The 20,137-nt window shown below is 42.9% G+C and overlaps 1 protein-coding gene across 1 annotated transcript; it reads right to left on the bottom strand.

Moving 5' to 3' along the window:
* Window positions 1-840: 840 nt before the first annotated feature.
* RPE (ribulose-5-phosphate-3-epimerase) lies at window positions 841-10,575 on the bottom strand. The gene is made up of 6 exons (XM_072121340.1): window positions 10,347-10,575; window positions 8,579-8,658; window positions 8,171-8,310; window positions 5,042-5,176; window positions 2,163-2,249; window positions 841-1,298 (listed from the first exon to the last, which is right to left on the bottom strand). Exons 1-6 carry the CDS (start codon window positions 10,466-10,468, stop codon window positions 1,176-1,178), a joined length of 687 nt encoding a protein of 228 aa, XP_071977441.1. The 5' UTR covers window positions 10,469-10,575; the 3' UTR covers window positions 841-1,175.
* Between the last annotated feature and the right edge of the window lie 9,562 nt (window positions 10,576-20,137).

Below are 20,137 nucleotides of genomic sequence, written 5' to 3'. Positions count from 1 at the left end.
TCCCTTTTGGTACCTCTTTTAACTTTTTAGAAGATGAAATAAACGTGAAGTTTTATTATACCATTGCCTGAACTCATGCCTGCCTGGTTGCTGGATCCAATTGTTTCCTTCCTGCTGCATCTACTCCTGACTCGGCTCAGATCTATCCGTGCACCGGCGTCTGCGACTCATGGCTAAGGGTGAGCTGAGAATATTTTCTTTCCTTTTAATTCATTCAAACACCTGGTACAGATGTCATACGGTGGCGTCGGTCACTTACCTGTACATGTAATAAGGGAACTTTTTTTTTTTTTTTACAAAGATTTTCACACCACGTGTTTGTACAACCGAGCTATCCTTTTTGCCTTCATCTGTGTGTATGTTGCATACTGTGGGAAACAGAGGGTGTAAAGATGCTGCAAGCTACATCTTTCCATCCTGCTCAATGACGTATATGCTCAGTGTCCCCCATAGTAATAGCCTATGGGGGACAGATGCAAAGTATTGTATCCACCCCAGGCCTCTGCTGAGCATAAATCACTGGGGACCTTCCAGAAAATGTAACTGTTTGCATAAGGACTGATACGCTTACAACTGAGTGCTTCCCATATGTATATCAGGAATTCTTCCGACACATCTTTGTAATGGAGAGCAGAAATGAGGCTAAACCCCTATGAGTCTTACCCCAGGGGAGGTCCACTCATAAATATTAATATAAAGTACATTATCCCATTTGACATGAAAATACAACATGAGTATTTACCCTTTAAACATCAGGACAACAAAATAACTCGTCATATGATCTTGTGACGCAGTCATGTCTAAAATTAACTGTATACACATACTCTACAAAAGTCTGAATTACGCTGCCAAGTTTTTTTTTATATACATTTTTTAAAAACAAAAGTACTAGGAATGATATGTATACAGTATGGTAAATTGTGGACAAGCACTTTTTTTGGGAAAAAAAAAACCTATTTCTTCCAATGGAACACTAATCTCTCTTGGGCGTCTTGAGACAAACCACAAAGTGTGTGAAAGGGAAAAGAAATGGTCATTCTTCTCTTGTAAATAGAATTGCTACAGGGGGCCAATATTGAACCCCCAAGTCTGTGTCCCAGGCCTGCTGCTGGATCAGGGAAGGCATCATAGTGGTCTGGTCAGAATCAGTGTTTAGTTCCGGCCTTTTACTCTCTTCACCGATCCAACGAGCGCTTCTGAGCGGCTTCACAGCAGGCGTTCCGGAGAAGATTGATCACTGAGCGCGGGTCATCACTCTTCATAATGGCGCTCCCGGACACAATCATATTAGCACCAGCCTGTCAGATAAATCAAACTCGTTAGATGTAGAAAACAAAACTGCAATCCCTCTCATGCTTGGTCTTCCTTTTAGTTTGGCACAAGTTGCTAATTTTTCTATCAAAAAGTCACAATTTGTGGCAGTTTTGCACATTTTTCCCCACTTTTCTAGAAAGAAACTTGCTAGTGCCAAGGTTCGGCTGCCATAGTTTTTTGTGTGCCTTTTTTGCACAATTCAGCCAATTTGTGGGGACAAATCAACCAAACACATCTTCCCCAAGATAAATAGGGCAAACCCGGGTCAGAAAACAACTGCACTAGATAAGCCGATGCTGGAGGTGGTCATGATATAGCATGGAAATCCGCAGTTTCGATGAAAAATCAATTTAGCAATAGGCATAGGAGCGCCATATTCGGCGTTCCTGGGTTTTTGACACAAGGTGCTTGACCGCGATCATAACAATGCATGCGCCTTGCGTTGTTGAAACCCCCCGCTCCATCCAGAGAGCCCCTAACGTTACCGAGCTCACGGAAGCACTGGCGTATGCGCACTGTATCTTCATTTTGCACGGCCGCACATAATGAAGATACAGTGCACATGTGCAAATGCTCCCAAGAGCTCAGTGACATTCAAGGATGCAAGGCACATGCATCGTTATGAATGTGCCCGAGCGCCAGGTGCCCTGTGTGTCCCAGGAGCGCCGAATGGGGTCAAATGCCTATTGATAAATCGATTTTTCCTCAAAACTGCGGATTTCCATGCCATATCACGGCTACCTCCACCATCGGCTTACCTAGCACGGTGTAACGGTATGTTTAGGTCAGAATTACCATTTTAAAATGGTAGATTTTCTTTAACCTAAAATACACTACTAAAAACGGACCTCAGCACAACGATGAATATTGTCTGGTCCAACGCCTCCATCCACTTCAATGTCCAATGAAGGAAACTGTGATCTTAACCACTGCACCTACAAGTGTGGAATGGAATAAAGCATTAAAAACAGCAAAGGACAAAGGCAGCTAAAAAAAAAAAAAAAAAAAAAAAATCTGCAGCGGATATAGTGTGGACAGCTTAGAATAGACACATTATGGATACAAATTTTATACAGAAATTACCCTTCTAGCCACCTGTTACCTACTTTGTAACGTTAGTACAGACAGTCCCCAATTTACAGACGACCCCTAGTTACAGACAGACCTCTCTGAACACCAGTGAAGCTCTCTGGATACTTTACTATAGTCCCAGGCTGCAATGATCAGCTGTGAGGAGTCTGTAATGAAGCTTTATTGATAAACCTTGGTCCCATTACAGCAAAAAATATTAAAAATCAAAATTGTCACAGGGGGGAAAAAAAAATAAAATTGTCTAAAAATATACACTCACCGGCCACTTTATTAGGTACACCATGCTAGTAATGGGTTGGACCCCCTTTTGCCTTCAGAACTGCCTCAATTCTTCGTGGCATAGATTCAACAAGGTGCTGGAAGCATTCCTCAGAGATTTTGGTCCATATTGACATGATGGCATCACACAGTTGCCGCAGATTTGTCGGCTGCACATCCATGATGCGAATCTCCCGATCCACCACATCCCAAAGATGCTCTATTGGATTGAGATCTGGTGACTGTGGAGGCCATTTGAGTACAGTGAACTCATTGTCATGTTCAAGAAACCAGTCTGAGATGATTCCAGCTTTATGACATGGCGCATTATCCTGCTGAAAGTAGCCATCAGATGTTGGGTACATTGTGGTCATAAAGGGATGGACATGGTCAGCAACAATACTCAGCTAGGCTGTGGCGTTGTACCAAGGGGCCCAAAGAGTGCCAAGAAAATATTCCCCACACCATGACACCACCACCACCAGCCTGAACCGTTGAAACAAGGCAGGATGGATCCATGCTTTCATGTTGTTGACGCCAAATTCTGACCCTACCATCCGAATGTCGCAGCAGAAATCAAGACTCATCAGACCAGGCAACGTTTTTCCGATCTTCTACTGTCCAATTTCGATGAGCTTGTGCAAATTGTAGCCTCAGTTTCCTGTTCTTAGCTGAAAGGAGTGGCACCCGGTGTGGTCTTCTGCTGCTGTAGCCCATCTGCCTCAAAGTTCGACGTACTGTGCGTTCAAAGATGCTCTTCTGCCTACCTTGGTTGTAACGGGTGGCGATTTGAGTCACTGTTGCCTTTCTATCAGCTCGAACCAGTCTGCCCATTCTCCTCTGGCATCAACAAGGCATTTCCGCCCACAGAACTGCCGCTCACTGGATGTTTTTTCTTTTTCGGACAATTGCCTGTAAACCCTAGAGATGGTTGTGCGTGAAAATCCCAGTAGATCAGTAGTTTCTGAAATACTCAGACCAGCACTTCTGGCACCAACAAACATGCCACGTTCAAAGGCACTCAAATCACCTTTCTTCCCCATACTGATCGGTTTGAACTGCAGGAGATTGTCTTGACCATGTCTACATGCCTAAATGCACTGAGTTGCCGCCATGTGATTGGCTGATTAGAAATTAAGTGTTAACGAGCAGTTGGACAGGTGTACCTAATAAAGTGGCCGCTGAGTGTAGAATATACCAGTTCTGACTTGCATACAAATTCAAATTAAGAACTAACCTACATGGTATGTTCTTTAACCCCTTCACGCTTTGTGACATATCTGCCGCAGAGCTATGAAGGTTATATGAAGAGGGCTCACAGGCTTAGCCCTCTTCATACAGAGATGGGCTTTGCTGCATATCGCAGCAAAGACCCATCGCTAACACCCACGGTCGGTGCTTGCACCAATCACAGGTGTAAGCCTCTAGTCTGCCACCGGCGGCATTTAAAACACGACGGCATATGGTCACTGCCATCTTTATTGAGATTGTTGGTCCCCCGAACGTCATCAGGGGTTGCCGATTGGTTGCCATGACAGCCTCGGGTCTTCATCAGACCCGAGACTGCATGGTTTCTGAAGATTTGTTACAATGAGCCAGTGGCTCATTGTAATGAATCCTATGCAAATACGCCATATACTGCAATACTGAAGTAACAATCAAACCATCTAGGGTTTAAGAACCCTAGAGGGTCTAAGGAATCTTAAAAAAATAAAAAATAAAAAGTTTAAAAAAAAAATGTAAACATTTTAAATATTAAAAATTAAAATCACCCCCTTTCCCTATAACTGATATAAAACGTAATAAAACAGTAAAAATCAAACACATTATGTATCGCCGCGTCCCAAAATGCCCGATAAAAATATTAAACCGGTTATTGCCAGCGGTGACCTCCATAATGGAAAATGGCGCCCAAATGTCCGAAACACGACTTTTACATGACCTTTTAGTGTCCGAAAAAAGGAAAAAAATTTTTGCCATCTTCTAACACATAAAACTTTTGAAAATGTATTAAAACACAATAAAACCAGTATAAATTTGGTAGCACTGTGATCGTACCGAACCAAAGAATATAAAGAGGTGTTATTTGGAGCGCAGAGTGAAAGTGGTAAAAACTGAGCCCACAAGAACGTGACGCACAAGTGTTCCACATTTGGAATTTTTTTTTCCTGCTTTGCAGTACACGACATGGAATAATAAATAACATCACGGAAAAGTAAAGTTTGTTATGCACAAAATAAGCCCTCACACAGCTCTGTTATGGATTTTTGAAGGTGGAGAGCGAAAAAATCCAGTGTCCTAAAGGGGTTAAGTAACCCAGGGACTGCCTGTACACTATGTGCGTGCACCTTTATCAGCCAACATGACATGCACTTACCTTTGGCATCATATCCTCCATGAACTTCTGCCCTCCAAAACCAGGTTCCACAGTCATGACCAGAGCCATATCAATCTGACTTGCCCACGGTGCGAGATATTCCACCGTCGTGTTTGGCTTAATACCTAGACCCACCTATAAAAACCAGGAGTTGGATGTTAGGTCCAAAGCTGCCTTTGAAGGGAGTTATGCGGTTTTAAGAAGTTACTTAAGGCCAGGCTGGGGTGGGCTATTTAAAATAAACGTGTATTTACTTCCTTCTGCGCCGCTGATGTCTCGTACTGCGGTCTGTCTGATCCGTGCCCCTGTTTGTTTACAGGGGCACAGAAGCCGCGCACAGGGAGCTTCCGGACGGCTCCTCCCATCTCTCAGCATTCTAAGCGCTGGGAGATGGAAGCTTCCAGCCGGCAGGAACCCCTGTAAACAAACCGGTGAACAGATCAGTAGCATTGGAGGAGGCAAGTACACGATTATTTTTAAATAGCCCGCCCCAGCCTGGCCCTAAATTATTTCTTAACTCTGATAACCCCTTTAAGCTTTAGAAATAAATCGCTTAGTTTGTACAGAACATTGCACAGTAAGCACCTTCGTGTATAAGTGTATTTGTATCATTGCAGGAGCAACAGAATGAATCAAGTTTTATCAAATTAAAGGGGTATCCAATTTAAAACCTAATTATTGATGAGCTATTCATAGCATAAGATGACGGCAGGAGCTGCTGCCCCAGAATATATAGGAAGGGTGATGTATTTCCCACTAGATGGTGACAAATTCAGCTCAATACACAGGTTAGAGGATAACGATCAGTGAAAGTCTGAAGCGACCGCCACCAATCACAAGGAAGGGGGTCCTATTCTCACTTATTTATTGAGGGGCGGGTTCACCATGTGTTCCATGCTCAATACAATACGTGTGCCAGCATTTCAATATACTGTATATTCCAGCGTATAAGACGACCTGGTGTATAAGACGACCCCCCTACTTCCCCTAGAGTTTAAGATATATTCGCCGTATAAGACTACCCCTTTTCCAACACATACAAAACACCGGTAAAAATAAAAAATAAAAAGATTTGAATTTAACATTTAATTTGAATTTAGCCAGCCAGACCCCCCAGTATACAGCCAGCCCCCTGTATATAGCCAAACTGCCCCCCTAGTATACAGCCAGCCCGTACCCCCAGTATACAGCCAGAGCCCCCTGTACATAGCCAGACATAGCCCCCCCCCCCCCTCACACACCCACCCACCCAGTATATAGTCAGAAAGCTCTCCCACCCCCAATTATACAGCCTGGCGCCCCCCCCAAGTGTGCGGCCTGGCGGCCCCCCAGTATACATCCTGCCGCCTCCCCCTCTATATAGCCAGCCTGCTTGGCACATTAAATTAATAAAACAGCTTCTCACCTTTCCCGCGATCCACCGAAGCTCCGCTGCTACACTCCGGCCGGCGGTGACAGCTCATTGAGCGCTGGCGGCTCACAGAATATGACGTCAGCCGCGTGCCGACGTCATATTCTCTGCGACGCCGGCACCCACGGAGCTGTCACCGGCGGCCGGAGAGTAGCAGCGGAGCTTGGGTGGATCGCGGGAAAGGTGAGAAGCTGTTTGGTTTTTTTTCGACCGGCCCCAGACTCATCGTCAATTTCTGAAAGTCAAAAAACATTACCAGCGTATAAGACGACCCCAGACCAGACAGAAGATTTTTCAGCCTTCAAAAGTAGTCTTATACGCCGGAATATACGGTATATCACAACTTTTGAGATTTTTTTTTTCCTTGTAACACACTATACTTCAAATTAGTTTAATAATTTGGATATCTTTTGTGTTTAGTTATGAAAAAAAATTTCAAAAGATTCTCCATCTTCAAAGTTCTAAATTATCTACTTTTCACGCAGATAGTCATAGCACCCAAATTAATTCATAACTTACATTTCCCAAAATGTCTGCTTTACATTGGCATTCACTAAATTTTCTAGAATGTTATGAAGCTTAGATTTTGGGTGCAATTTTTCACATTTTTTTGAGCAAATGAGAGGCCTAAATATATAGTAAAATTCATTAAATTACCCCTTTATGGAAACTACACCCCTCAATGTATTAAAATCCACTTGTAAGAAGTTTGTTATCCCTTTAGAAAATGACAAAAAGCTTCAACAAAGTTTGTCACTCAAGTTTTCTGGTATCCCATTTATGTTGATGAGCTGCTGTATGGACACATGGCTACACATAGAATGCAAGGAGCACCATCCAGAGCAGATTTGCATTGTCACACTGTAAAGGCTATACCTTTTGTTTTGTTTTTTTGTTTTTAAAATGTGGACATATAGGTGCCTACTTTTTGTCAGATGTAATGCACTTCATAATTTTGGGGCATCTATAGCTAATTGATGAAACTCTTTCTTGGTGGAAGAAATTAAAATTATACATTTTTAGTAAGATTTTTTTTTACCTTTTTTTTTATTATTCTATGGGTCACTACGATTATGGCAATGCCTCATTCATACTTTTTTTTTATATTTATTTCCAATTTTACTGAATAAAAATTTGGAGAAAATTATTAATTTTAGCATCAAGGGCATAACCATTTTATTTTTCGGCTGTGAAAATCTGGTTGAGTACATATTTTTTGGGAGCATTTTTTAGGGGTATTGATGAAAAATCATCTGTTTTTTGAGTTTGGGTCCCAACCCGTGTGGGTCCAATAACGATTCTGCACTGCAATCTGTCCGAGTATATAGACAGTTTACAGTCAAACAAGGCAGGACATGACTGCAGCAGACATGGGGCATCCCCGGGGCACTTGGCTGACCTCGGGGCTTCTCTCTTTAGGCGATGCCAGAAACAGGACGTAATAGTACGTCTGCTTGCCGGAAATAGCTTCCCACACGGATGTACTATACCTCCAAGTGAGCGTAGGGGTTAAACTTGTTGTGGGGATTATAGTGTTAGATCCCCACTAATCTGATCTTGCCAACATATCCTAAAAAACAGTCGGCAATATATAATTCCTAGAAACCCAAAACATATGAATACTGAGAAAATTGGCAATTAAAATAAATTTTAACGGCCCCACCACTCTTGTGGTTGAAGAATGTTGAATACATAGGATGTATACATTATACTCCTACCTTCATCCCACTTTCTCTTATCTCTTTGATCAAGGCTCCAGGGTTCTCGGTGGCTTCTAGATGGAAGGTGTACTGGTTGGCACCAGCGGCTGCCATGGGTTTTACCCACTGCTCTGGTTTAGCAACCATCATGTGCATATCTGTAATAAGAGGAAAGAATGAAGTAGGTTATACCAAAGTGCATTGTTACATGAAATAAATCCGGTCCAAAATACACTACAAATATCTACTAAGCCTGACAGACTGTAACAAGCCCATGTATCGTGCTGCATGAAGTGGTTCAGATCCCCGCTCTTATGCATCCATGATGTTCGAGGAGATCAACAATATAGATAATAATCTTATTTCTACAGCATTTTACAGATGTGAGCATAGCCAAAAATTAAGGTCATGATTCTCATACATTACCAAAAAATGGATCATTTCCCAGTTGCTTTCGGAGACATTCTACCACAGGATGCCCAAATGTGATATTAGGAACGAAATGTCTGCAACAAGAAAGGAAAAAAAAAAAGTCACAAATCAGACAAAAAAGAAGCCCGCCATAATTCACACGTCAGTAAGAGCAAAGCAAAACTAGAAGACCTCCAGGAGCCAAAGTGTTGTGTTTTACTTAGCGTATATACTCACTACTAGCGTATATATACTACTGTATAAGCAGAGTTTTTCCGCAGAATAAATGTGCTGAAAAACCTCACCTCAGCTTATACACGAGTCAATTAAAAAAAAAAAACACTTAATACTAACCCTCTGGCGCCAGGATCCTTGGCATGGCTCCCGGCGGCTCCTCTTCTCCATTTCTTCTCTAGCCGGCAGTCGCGTCCATGCGATCTGCAGGCCGGCGCACACTATGCGACACTGCCGCATCATAGTGTGCGCCGGCCAGCAGATCACATGGACATGACACTGCCGGTTATTACAGCAAAGAAAAGAAAGAAGAGGAGGTGGGCCGAAGATTGGGGGTTAGCGAGTATCGCGGGAGGGTGAGTATTAAGTTGTTGGGTTTTTTTTAATGTGCTTGGCATATGCCAGGCTGTACACCACTCCCTCAGCTTATACTCGGATCAATAGGTTTTCCCAGTTTTTGGTGGTAAAATTAGGGGTATCTGCTTATACTCGAGTATATACGGTAATCATATATTATGATGCTCTGAGTCTTGTCCATCATACTGTGGTCCGTTTGTGATTTTAGGACCGACCATATCCAAATGCATTAGGTGATGAGTGATGTCCATACTGCACTACAACACTATATCATCATGATTGTAGGAACTACGCACATAGACAGGAAGTGCTTTATTACAGGCGCCAACATTTAATAAGGTCAATTATAACAGATCCTCAATGCAGTCAGAAGTCTCCCTTGTCCTACCATGGTGTATAATAAAATGCCCATTACTGCTTATCCTGCTCAGACACAAACTGTATCCTTGTGTAGCATCGGTTGCAGGGCATGAGGACAGCGCCCATGTAGAGCTGATATTAGGCTGTGGCGTGTGCACAAGGTCTTAGTCATAGTCCCACATTTATTACAGCCCTTGCACTAGTTCTCTGACTTTGCACAGGTATTTATAAAGCGTCAGCGACTCATAGGTGGCGCTGCTGCAACACAAAATTCTGCACTGAAGGGGGCGCTCCGGTGCTTAGTCAGACTATGCGCCACATTTATCATACAAAATACGACAAAGTTGTGTTGCTGCACACTTTCAGGCCAGCGCAGGAGGCGCCAGATTCACTAAGAACGTGCACCACAAATCCTGAATCAGGCGCAACCTGCACACTACAGAAGCAAACTTATAGATAGCACTAGCTATACATGAAGATAATTATGTGTATGGAGAAGTGAGAGGCAGATACAGAGCGCCATCTAGTGTACAGCCACACGGGGCACTGGGCAGATATTTTGAAACATTTTAAAGGCAGCAAATTGAGGTGAGGGCAAGGAACACCCCATATTTCCAGAGCTGTCACATCAGGTACAGAGATGTATCAGAAATACAGGATTAGCGTCCAGAACCAGAACAAATTATCCCAAAAATAAACTGCTGCGGTTATGTCCATATATCTGCTAGGAAATGTGTAAACATTGGATGGAAGTGTGAACAGTGACAGAGGTAGCAGGCAGGACGCAGGTGCACATGGTCACACACATGCGGCTACACATTAGGCGCCTCACCCGTCCATGACATCCAGGTGCAGGTAGTCGGCCCCGCTTTGAAGCATACGGTCACATTCCGCAGCCAGGCGGGACAGGTCGCTGTTCAGAATGGACGGACCGACCTTACAGCCAGACGACATGATGAGACTGTGCCTTCTACCGCAAGAACAAGCCCACGTGTTCCCGGTGACCGCAGGGGATTGTGGGAATTGTATTCTTAGCGGCCGCACCGTGTGCGTCACAACGTGAGGCCGAGAACTACATTTTCCGTCATTCCAATCTGCGTTGTACGTCACACGGAGGGCGTGTGCTAACCTGCACCGCCTGTCTGCTGATCAGGGAACGAGAGTAATCGCATAGGTATAACTATCTATGTGTCCACTGCATGCAATAACATATAGCAAATATCAGCAATAAAGCAAAATACATGAAATAAATGACGTCACTTATTCTGGTTCAAAAATCTCTATGTAAAAAGTTTTTCTTCTCCATTTAACCCATCACAGTACTTGTGATCAAGGGTTTGGGGTCTTAGAAGGAAGGTTTTCGGAACTGTGAAAGCTGTAACCTCCAGCACCCAATTGTAAACAATATATATATTGTAAGTTTCTATCCAAAATTGTGTATTATATTCCGGTGACCACTGCAACGTTTCGACTCCTGAGGTCTGGAGTATTCTCAAGCTATTTACATTATTAACCCCTTAGTGATGACGCCTGAAAAGGCTCTAGTGACCGGGCATTTTTAGCGAATTTTCATAAGCGCCGGTTTAAGCGCCATAACTTATTTTTTGCATGTTAGCTTTTACTAATTTTTTCCAGTGTTGTTTTTCGGGACACATAGAATTAATTAAAAAGGTAATAAAAGTTTAAAATTAGTTTTTATTTGGGGTTAAAAGTGAAAAATAGGGGGGGGGGGGTTGTAATTTATAATACTTTTTTTTAAAGTTTTCAAGTTAACTCAAAATGAACGTTATTAATGAATTCCCTATCTTGTTTTGGTCGTTTTAATATATAATATGTATTGTCTTGGGCAAACAGGGCGACTATGGAGATGCTTTTTGTAGTGTAGCGGGGAATTTTTTTATTATATGGGGATATGTCATTGTATTTTTATGAATACTTATTTATATTTTGTGTGTGTGTTTTTACTTTATACGCCCGCATGAGGTCATAAAAGACCCCTGGGGGACATTTTCACTTTAAAAAAAAAATTATTTTACTTTTTTTTTTCTTTTACAAGTCTTCCCCTGTAGCTGTAGCATAAGAGCCTCATCCAAATTGGGGCTATCGTTTAGCCGCTGTATACCATAACCAATTATTAAAATGTAACTTTAATTGATATACTTTATTAAAAAGTTGTAGTGAAGATTAAAGGAGTAAGAACACAGTGTGCCGCTCAACATATATGTCAATATAAACAGATGAATGGTATTCTGGGCTTAGCGGAGTAAGGAGTCACATACTCTCGTAGAGTAGAGTTATTGTAATGTTAGACGTTTAGCTCAAGTTTCCCTTTGTTAATGTTCACACTAGGGCAGTGGTGGCGAACCTATGGCACACAGAGGATACCCTCTGTCTCGGAATCTGGATTCCATCTCGTCCAGCCTATTCACCCTAGTACTCTCATCTGACACTATTCTATGAACTCTTTGAAACTGGGAATTAAGGACAGATTTTTTTTGTGGCATAGGGATGATTGCTGCGGTAGTGTAGAACACTATTCCTATCTGTCTCCTTCCTATATAAGTCCGTACCCATTACGATTTAAGAGATTTTTCATAATACTGTGATAGTTCATTTGAGACATGCTTATGTTTACACTAATTGAAGCTTTATTTCTGTTTTATTTATTCTCTAGTTTTGACTTGATATCGATGTATTAACGCTTTGATTTTGTCCTCAATCTCTCTTTCTAGAAACGCAATCAGAACGAGGAAAATACCTGAAGCCACTACGTCACACCACGGAGATCCCGTTTCCGGTAGGATGTGACGTCAGTGGGCGGGGCTTAGATCGCAATTTTGTATTTATGTGTGTGATGTTTAGCTATGCAGTATGGTTGATAAAGGCTCGTGCATCGAGCCGAAAACGCGTTCCTGTTTTTGTGTCCCTGCACATCATGCTGTAAGTCTATCTTACTATTAAACACGATTTGCATTTATTCTGCGAGGGCCGGGATCTCTTTTGCTACGATACTGGAATTTATACTGACCAGAAATTATTTCTTATTTGAGGGGGTCTACTACCACCAAGTTAGAGGGACCGCTATGGCGGCGACTTGTGCGCCCTAATATGCGAACCTCTTTCTTGGTTGGCGGGAGGACACAATTGTGTTCTCAGAGGAACTCATGCGAAGTACCAAAAACATCTTATATTGGGGTCAATATATTGACAATATATTGATTACGTGGGAAGGGGAATTTTCTAGAATTTGTGGAGGCACTAAACACCAATTAAATTGGCATGAGATTTACTCATGAAATAGACGATGCGCATATTAATTTTTTAGACCTGACCATCAATATCAGTGATGACAATCAGTGATGACAATAGACTTCACACAACAGCCCCCTACACTGATACAGCTGGCACCCCCTGCACTTAAGGGAGGAATCCCCATGGGCCAATATCCTCGAGCAAAGAGAAGCTGCTCTAAAGAACGAAGTTTCAAAGAGGAGTGTGGTATGCTATTCAAACGCTTCAGCGACCGAGAGTACCCAAAGAAATATCTATACAGGGCATACTCAAGAGCCAAGCATACAAATAGACTTTTTCACTCACCACTTCCCGGATGTTGGAAATGTCAAAAAATCCAATAAGATGCATAGGCACATATGATGTGTACGGAAGATAACTAACATCATGAGACACTATTGGCCCATTCTTCAAAATGACCCTGACTTATCTGAACAATTACCAGACTACCCCTCGATAACATATCGAAGAGGTAAGAATCTACGGGACCATCTTGTGCATAGCCACTTTGTCCCCCCACCTACGTAAAAGAGTCTAATAATTGGCTGAGAAATGTGCCAATCAGCTCATTTCCATGTGGTTCGTGAACCTTCTGCCTCTACTTACAGTGGATGAAAAATTTCACCAATCCTCACAATCATGATTTCATTGAGATTAGGGAATTTTTACAACTGTAGGAGTGTAAATGTGGTTTACGTGGCGTCATGCTCCTGTCCCAAACTTTATGTGGGCAAAACAATAAGGGAGCTACGGAGTAGAATATCGGGTCATCTCAGCTCAATCAATACGAAAAAAGACACACCCATTTCTTGTCATATATGGAGTCACTATGGCAGTGACCCCATAACTCTCAAATTTTGGGGGGTTGATAGGGTTAAGCTGGGTCCGAGACAGGGTGGCCTTCTACAAATCGAGGTCAGATGGCTTCATCGAATGAAGAGTAGAAGTCCCATAGGCCTTAGTGAAGATTTCTTAGGCTCAACATGGAATCGGATGTCTAGGCTAGATACGATGGGGCACATTTACTTACCCGGTCCGAAGGAGATCCTGAAAGTGCATTGTCCGAAGACAATGCACAGTGCCACGATTCAAGAATATCCTGCATGTGTCACTTCCCCGCTCAGGTCCGCCAGAGTTTACCTTCTTCCTCCTGGTGCATGTAAGTGCATGTCTTGCAACACAAGGTGACTTATCTGTGTTACTCGCTTCTCCTTTGTGCTCCTGTACAGCTCCTCCCTCTTCAAGGCTGTTACCTCTGTGAAGGAGCAGAAGGGAGGAGCTGTACAGGAGCACAAGGGTGCGGGCTAAGATCTGAGGAGTGAGTAACACAGACAAGTCACCTGTTGTTTTTTTAAATGCATCCAAACCAAATCCCAACCCCTGTGACTACCCTAGGATTTTGTCATGGTGCAAGGTAAGTTATAACACACAATTATATTGTAATACAAATGCTTATAAAAGGTAGAGAGGCATTTTTGCACTGCAGATGTGATGGGCTTCTGCAACCTGTCTTTAGTGAAAATGAGGTCCATGGTGACAGGTTCCCTTTAAACGTCGAGACACTGTATGACAGATGCTTACCCTGCTTAGTACTGAACTGGCAAGCAATTCCAGCTGCAGTGTTGAAATGATTACCCATTGAGATTCTCTGCATTATCCTATCCTCTCTTGCATTTATCATTCCAGGGCGAAAAAACCTTCTTGGGGGACTTGAATGACTTTGTGATGTTGTAAAGTTGCAATATTCTAGAAATCCCTTGGAATAACCAACTTCTGTATCTATTGTTGATAGGGTCACCCCTCTGGGGTTCATGTGGACAACCTGCTGTCGGATGGTTTGAGTCACTTTGGAATGGAACACCAAGTCATTGAAAGGTAGGTTGCCAGTTGCAAAGGGTTTTGCCTGATAACTAAAGGAAAACTACCACTACATAACAGTAAAATTAAAGTACACATACTCATCTATTGTCCCTTTCATCCTGGCACTGGTCTTCTTTAATCTTAACACGCTTGGATCACCTGAAAAAAAGCTTACAAAAGACTTATATGTCCGGCACATCTATCATGCTGGAGGTGTAAATTCACGCCTCACGCATGATGTCACCTCCCTCTCCAGCATAGGAGTGAGAGGTGCGAGGTGTGTGAATAATTAGCAGCCCGGAGCGCTGGACATCTCGTCCCGGCACATTGGCCTGCTTTTTATGTCTTTTTTTCAGGGGATGGCGGAATGTCAAGACCAGCACCAGGGTTCTTTTACAGTTATCTCATTTACATTTTTATTCTGTACTCCCCCCCCCCCCTTCAGTGCATTGAGCTGGTGACAGGAGGCACTGCTAGCGCATCGGGGGGAGTGCATAAATGAAAATTCAAGGCTCCCTGAGGCGCTGGGGTGACGTTCCCTGAGTGCCCCAGGGTAATTTGCATAACTTTTATAACTATATTTCTGCAATTGCGATATATAAAGTTAAAATAAAAGAAGTCCTAAGGGACATTCATTCTTCAGAAACCTTTTATGGACACATCAGTAAACTGATAATTGATGTCCTTTTATCCTCGAGTCGTGACCCACACCCTGCTGGGAGAATCCTTCCAGTATTATTATTGTCTCAATGGGGTTTGCACTATTATTGATGGTTCTGAATGCAATATTTGGTTGCTGGGGTAGTATTTTTTTCTTTACTGTGATATTTATAATTTCTAAGGTGGTGTTTTGCGCTGTACTGTGGTTGGTGCATCTAGGGTGCTGGTGACTTTAAAGTTGAGGCTCTTAGACCAAAAAAGGTTGTTCACCCCTGGCCTTAATCCTTAAAGTTCATAGAAAAGACATTGAAAGAACATTTCATAATTTTCCCAAATTCTTATGAAAAAATATTCAGCACATACTGAACTGATCAAACTGTACCAATTTATTATATATTTTTTGAGTTGGATTCGGCCCATTTTATTGTGACTCTGATTTCACCAAAACGGTGAATGTTTGATGGTAAATGTTTGATGTGGTCATAGAAAAATGATAGGAACATCTTATAACTACTGCCCTTCTCATGCAAAAATAAAGATTTACTACCATATATACTTGAGTATAATCTGACTCGAGACCCCTAATTTTACCACCAAAAACTGGGAAAACCTATTGACTCGAGTATAAGCCGAGGGTGGGAAATGCATTGGTCACAGCCTCCCAGTATATAGACTGCCAGCCCCCTGTAGTATATAGCCAGCCAGCCCCCAGTAGTATATAGCCAGCCCCTGTAGTTTATAGCCAGCCAGGCCCCAGTAGTATATAGCCAGCCAGCCCCATGTAGTATATAGCCTGCCAGCCCCCAGTACTATACAGCCAGCCCCCAGTAGTATACAGCCAGCCCCCATGTAGTATACAGCCAGCCCCCAGTAGTATACAACCAGCCAGCCCCCATGTGGTATACAGCCTGCCAGCCCCCAGTAGTATACAGCCAGACAGCCCCCCATGTACTATACAGCCAGCCTACCGCCAGTAGTATACAGCCAGCCAGGCCCCATGTAGTGTACAACCTGCCAGCCCCCAGTAGTATACAGCCAGACAGCTCCCATGTACTATACAGCCAGCCTACCGCCAGTAGTATACAGCCAGCCCCATGTAGTATACAGCCAGCCAGCCCAATGTAGTATACAGCCCCCAGTAGTATACAGCCAGCCAGCAGTATACAGCCAGCCCCCAGTAGTATACATCCAGCCAGCCCCCATGTAGTATACAGCCTGTCAGCCCCCATGTACTGTACAGCCAGCCTACCGCCATTAGTATACAGCCAGCCAGGCCCCAATAGTATACAGCCCGCTCCATGTAGTATACAGCCAGCCAGCCCAATGTAGCATACAGCCCACAGTAGTATACAGCCAGCCAGCCCCCATGTAGTATACAGCCAGCCCCCAGTAGTATACAGCCAGCCCCTTTAGTATACAGCCAGCCGGCAGTATGCCAAGCACATAAAAAAAACCCCAAACTTACATACTCACCTTTGGGCGATCCCGATGTCTGGCGCAGCTCCCTGATGTTCTGATCCCCGCGGCTCCTCTTCTTTCTTCTCTTTGCTGTAATAGGCGCAAACTATGATCTCATCAGCATAGAGCATAGGGAAGACAGAAGAGGAGCCGCGCTGGAGGGTATAAGCCGAGGTGAGGTTTTTCAGCACATTAACTCGGCTTATACACGAATATATGCGGTATCTTGACATCACTTTGAATTAGTAGTTTGAAGAAGAAGAGGAACAGATGTAATCTCCTTGTCTTCCATGGCAATGATAGAAAAGTCATATTTGGCATTTTTATGTTGTTTCTGCTGTGACTGATGTCCAGGACAGATCTTCAGTATGCATGCCATAATAGTACACATAAAGGAGCGGCATAGTTAAACATGGAGCTGATGCCAGGATGTGCCACTCCTGCAACATGACCCATTAGTCTCTTTTGTACTACTTGTTTGGAAAAACAACAACAATTTGGATAGAATATAGCACCGGTCCGGCAGGGTCGCCACCCAATAAGAAAAAGTTTGTCATGCACCAGAAAAATCAAATAACATTTATATTATGGGCCAGGGTAATTGAGTCTGCATGGTTGGTCTATAGATGTGTCCCACTTGTGAACCAGTTTTTGGTTTCACTAAATTCGTTCTAGCTGCCCTGACCTATTGCCTGGACATAACTTTGGATGAACTCTGCCTACCCTCACCACAATTTGCACACTGATATCCCTAGCTGACAACCACACTCTGGTGACATCTTCTCCCCTTTGACCAAACAAAGAATAGGACAGGCACTACCAATGTATACAGATAACAAATAAGTCCACGTATCCTAGGAGAGCATGTAACCAACAAAAGAACAAAAGAGAGGATGCGTATGATGGACTAAGGTAATATCAAAAAAACTTTATTAATACATAAACACAGTAACAACAAAACCACATAATAAAAACACTTAAAAAGTGCACCATGCAAGGTGTACTTAACCTCCCAGGACCAGTGTGTCCTCAAGGAAGTCACCGGAGCAGGTGACGATACGCGTGGGGTTCGCTCCTCTCTCCTCCTCCCCACTCCGACCTTGCCTTTCTGCCTCTCTCACCTTACCATATGGATCCACATTAGGTACCGTATACTTCAGGCATTTAGGCTACTATATACAGGACTGTTGGGTTCATTTATTTTTTGCACTGGTCACTTTATGTATGCACATATTGCCTATTGCAATTTGATGTTATTCAGCTGTATTTAGTACTCCCCTCATTGTCCTGCATCACACATTTGTCGTTTTGACTTGGTCGGCTTGGGGCTGGGGAGCCCAGGACACACTGGTCCTGGGAGGTTAAGTACACCTTGCATGGTGCACTTTTTAAGTGTTTTTATTATGTGGTTTTGTTGTTACTGTGTTTATATATTAATAAAGTTCTTTTGATATTACCTTAGTCCATCATACGCATCCTCTCTTTTGTTCTTTTGTTGGTTACATATCTTCTCCCCTTTGGCATCTGCTATCACTACTAGGCAGGGCCGCATCTGCCATGAGGCGAGATGAAAATCTCGCCTCAGACGGCAGAATACGGAGCCCTTTAAAGAGTGGCATTTTGCCGCTGTAATGTGGTTGATTTGGGTGCCCATTGCCACATGACTCTTAAAACCTGTAGACACACGGTGTAAGTGAGCCTTCCTGTGTGGATGTTCATTGTTAGTAAAGTTTTCAGCATTAACTGAACAGGGAGCTGGCAATGGAACAGAAGTAGGCTACTGAAGTGTCCATGACACTTGTGAATGCGTAAACACGTCCTGCGCTGACACAGTGGCTGCAGCAGATTCCAGGAGCCACAGTGAGGCACCCAAAAGCTTCTGTGCATGAACATAGGCCCTGGAAGCCGGGGGCACATGGAAGCCACTGCACACTGTTCACAGAGGCTACTCCACACCCTAAGTAACCTATGCAGTTAATTTGCACATTAAAAAAAGTTACATTTTCTAGGACAAAAGCTGCATACTAGAGAATGTTAAAACAGCTTAGTGATGATGCCACCTGAGGAATCCACCATGGGATCTACTTTGGTAATAAGATTCCCGATGGTAGATTTCCTTTAAAGGTATTCTCATATGTGTATTCACATTTAATTTAATTTGTCTGCTAAATATATACTTTTCTTCAATTGCATGCTATCTACCTGTGTGAAGATAATGTCCCATAAATGTAGCCATGATGTCCCTTAGAAACGAGATTGTTGTCCTTGGATACGTCCACCATTGCACTCTTCCAGTAGTTGCCAGTCAATCGCTATTGAGTCCTGCCTGTCAATCTGGATTCAGCGTTCATTACCATAGGACGGCTGTGGGGCATACAGTAATGCCCGGGCAATTCATATGTAAAAACTGTTTGAGCAGCGTATTCAAGGACAGCTTCTCCATACACTACATTTACGGGAAATTATCTTCACACAGGTACATTTATTTTAATAACATCCAATTGAAGAAATGTACCTATATGGCAAATAAATTAAATTAAATGTTAATGTCCAGATAAGAATAACCCAATAAGTAAATTAACAAGCCCCTCCCCAAACTCCATCCAGTGTATAAAGCACTTCTCCCCATGGCTGAATACCGTTTACCTTACAACCTGAGGAATCTGGGAATTTGCTTTACTTTTTATTAGCAATTTCCTATCCTCTCAAATAACAGTAAATTTACGGCATTGCTAGCCAATAGTAGACTGTGGTTTAGTACAGATGAATTCATTCTGATGTCAGGCCACTAGACAGCCTTCTTCAGCAGAAGATTGTCATATCTAAGTCCCCACTGTTTTCATGGTAACTTACAGTATTATTTCCCAGTAAAAGGCTGGGGAATAATGTACAGAGCAGGGCAGAGTGGTGGCAAAATAATGTACGAGTTGTGTACACAGATGAAGTTTTTCTAAGCACCTAACTCTGACTAACAAATGTGGACACTGTTACTCGATAGAATTATTTAAAAAAAAATAAAACATAGACTTCTATTGAAGACTACTCCGGTTGGTTCTATACACAGCGCTGCCATCAGGGGGGTTTAGTATGACTGTTTTAGGGGGCCCCAAGGAGGAGAAGGGGCCCCAAATTACCAGGTGAAGGGAACTCACTGTGCACACAGAGCCCAATTATCATTCTGTGCGGGGCCCACAAAATTTACCAGTCAGGGGCCCCAAACTTCCTAGTGGCCGTCCTGTGCATACAACTTGGAGCTTAAATGAAGATGTAATATTTCTATGAGAAGTAGAGAAACAAAAGCTTCAAAAGTTCACAACGTCCACAAAAAAAAAATCACAAAAGTCATCACAACAG

This window comes from Engystomops pustulosus, chromosome 8, assembly GCF_040894005.1.
Source record: "Engystomops pustulosus chromosome 8, aEngPut4.maternal, whole genome shotgun sequence".
In the NCBI taxonomy this organism is placed as follows: domain Eukaryota; kingdom Metazoa; phylum Chordata; class Amphibia; order Anura; family Leptodactylidae; genus Engystomops; species Engystomops pustulosus.
Note: the sequence above shows the minus strand (reverse complement) of the source record. Positions and strands in the feature narration are given on the sequence as shown.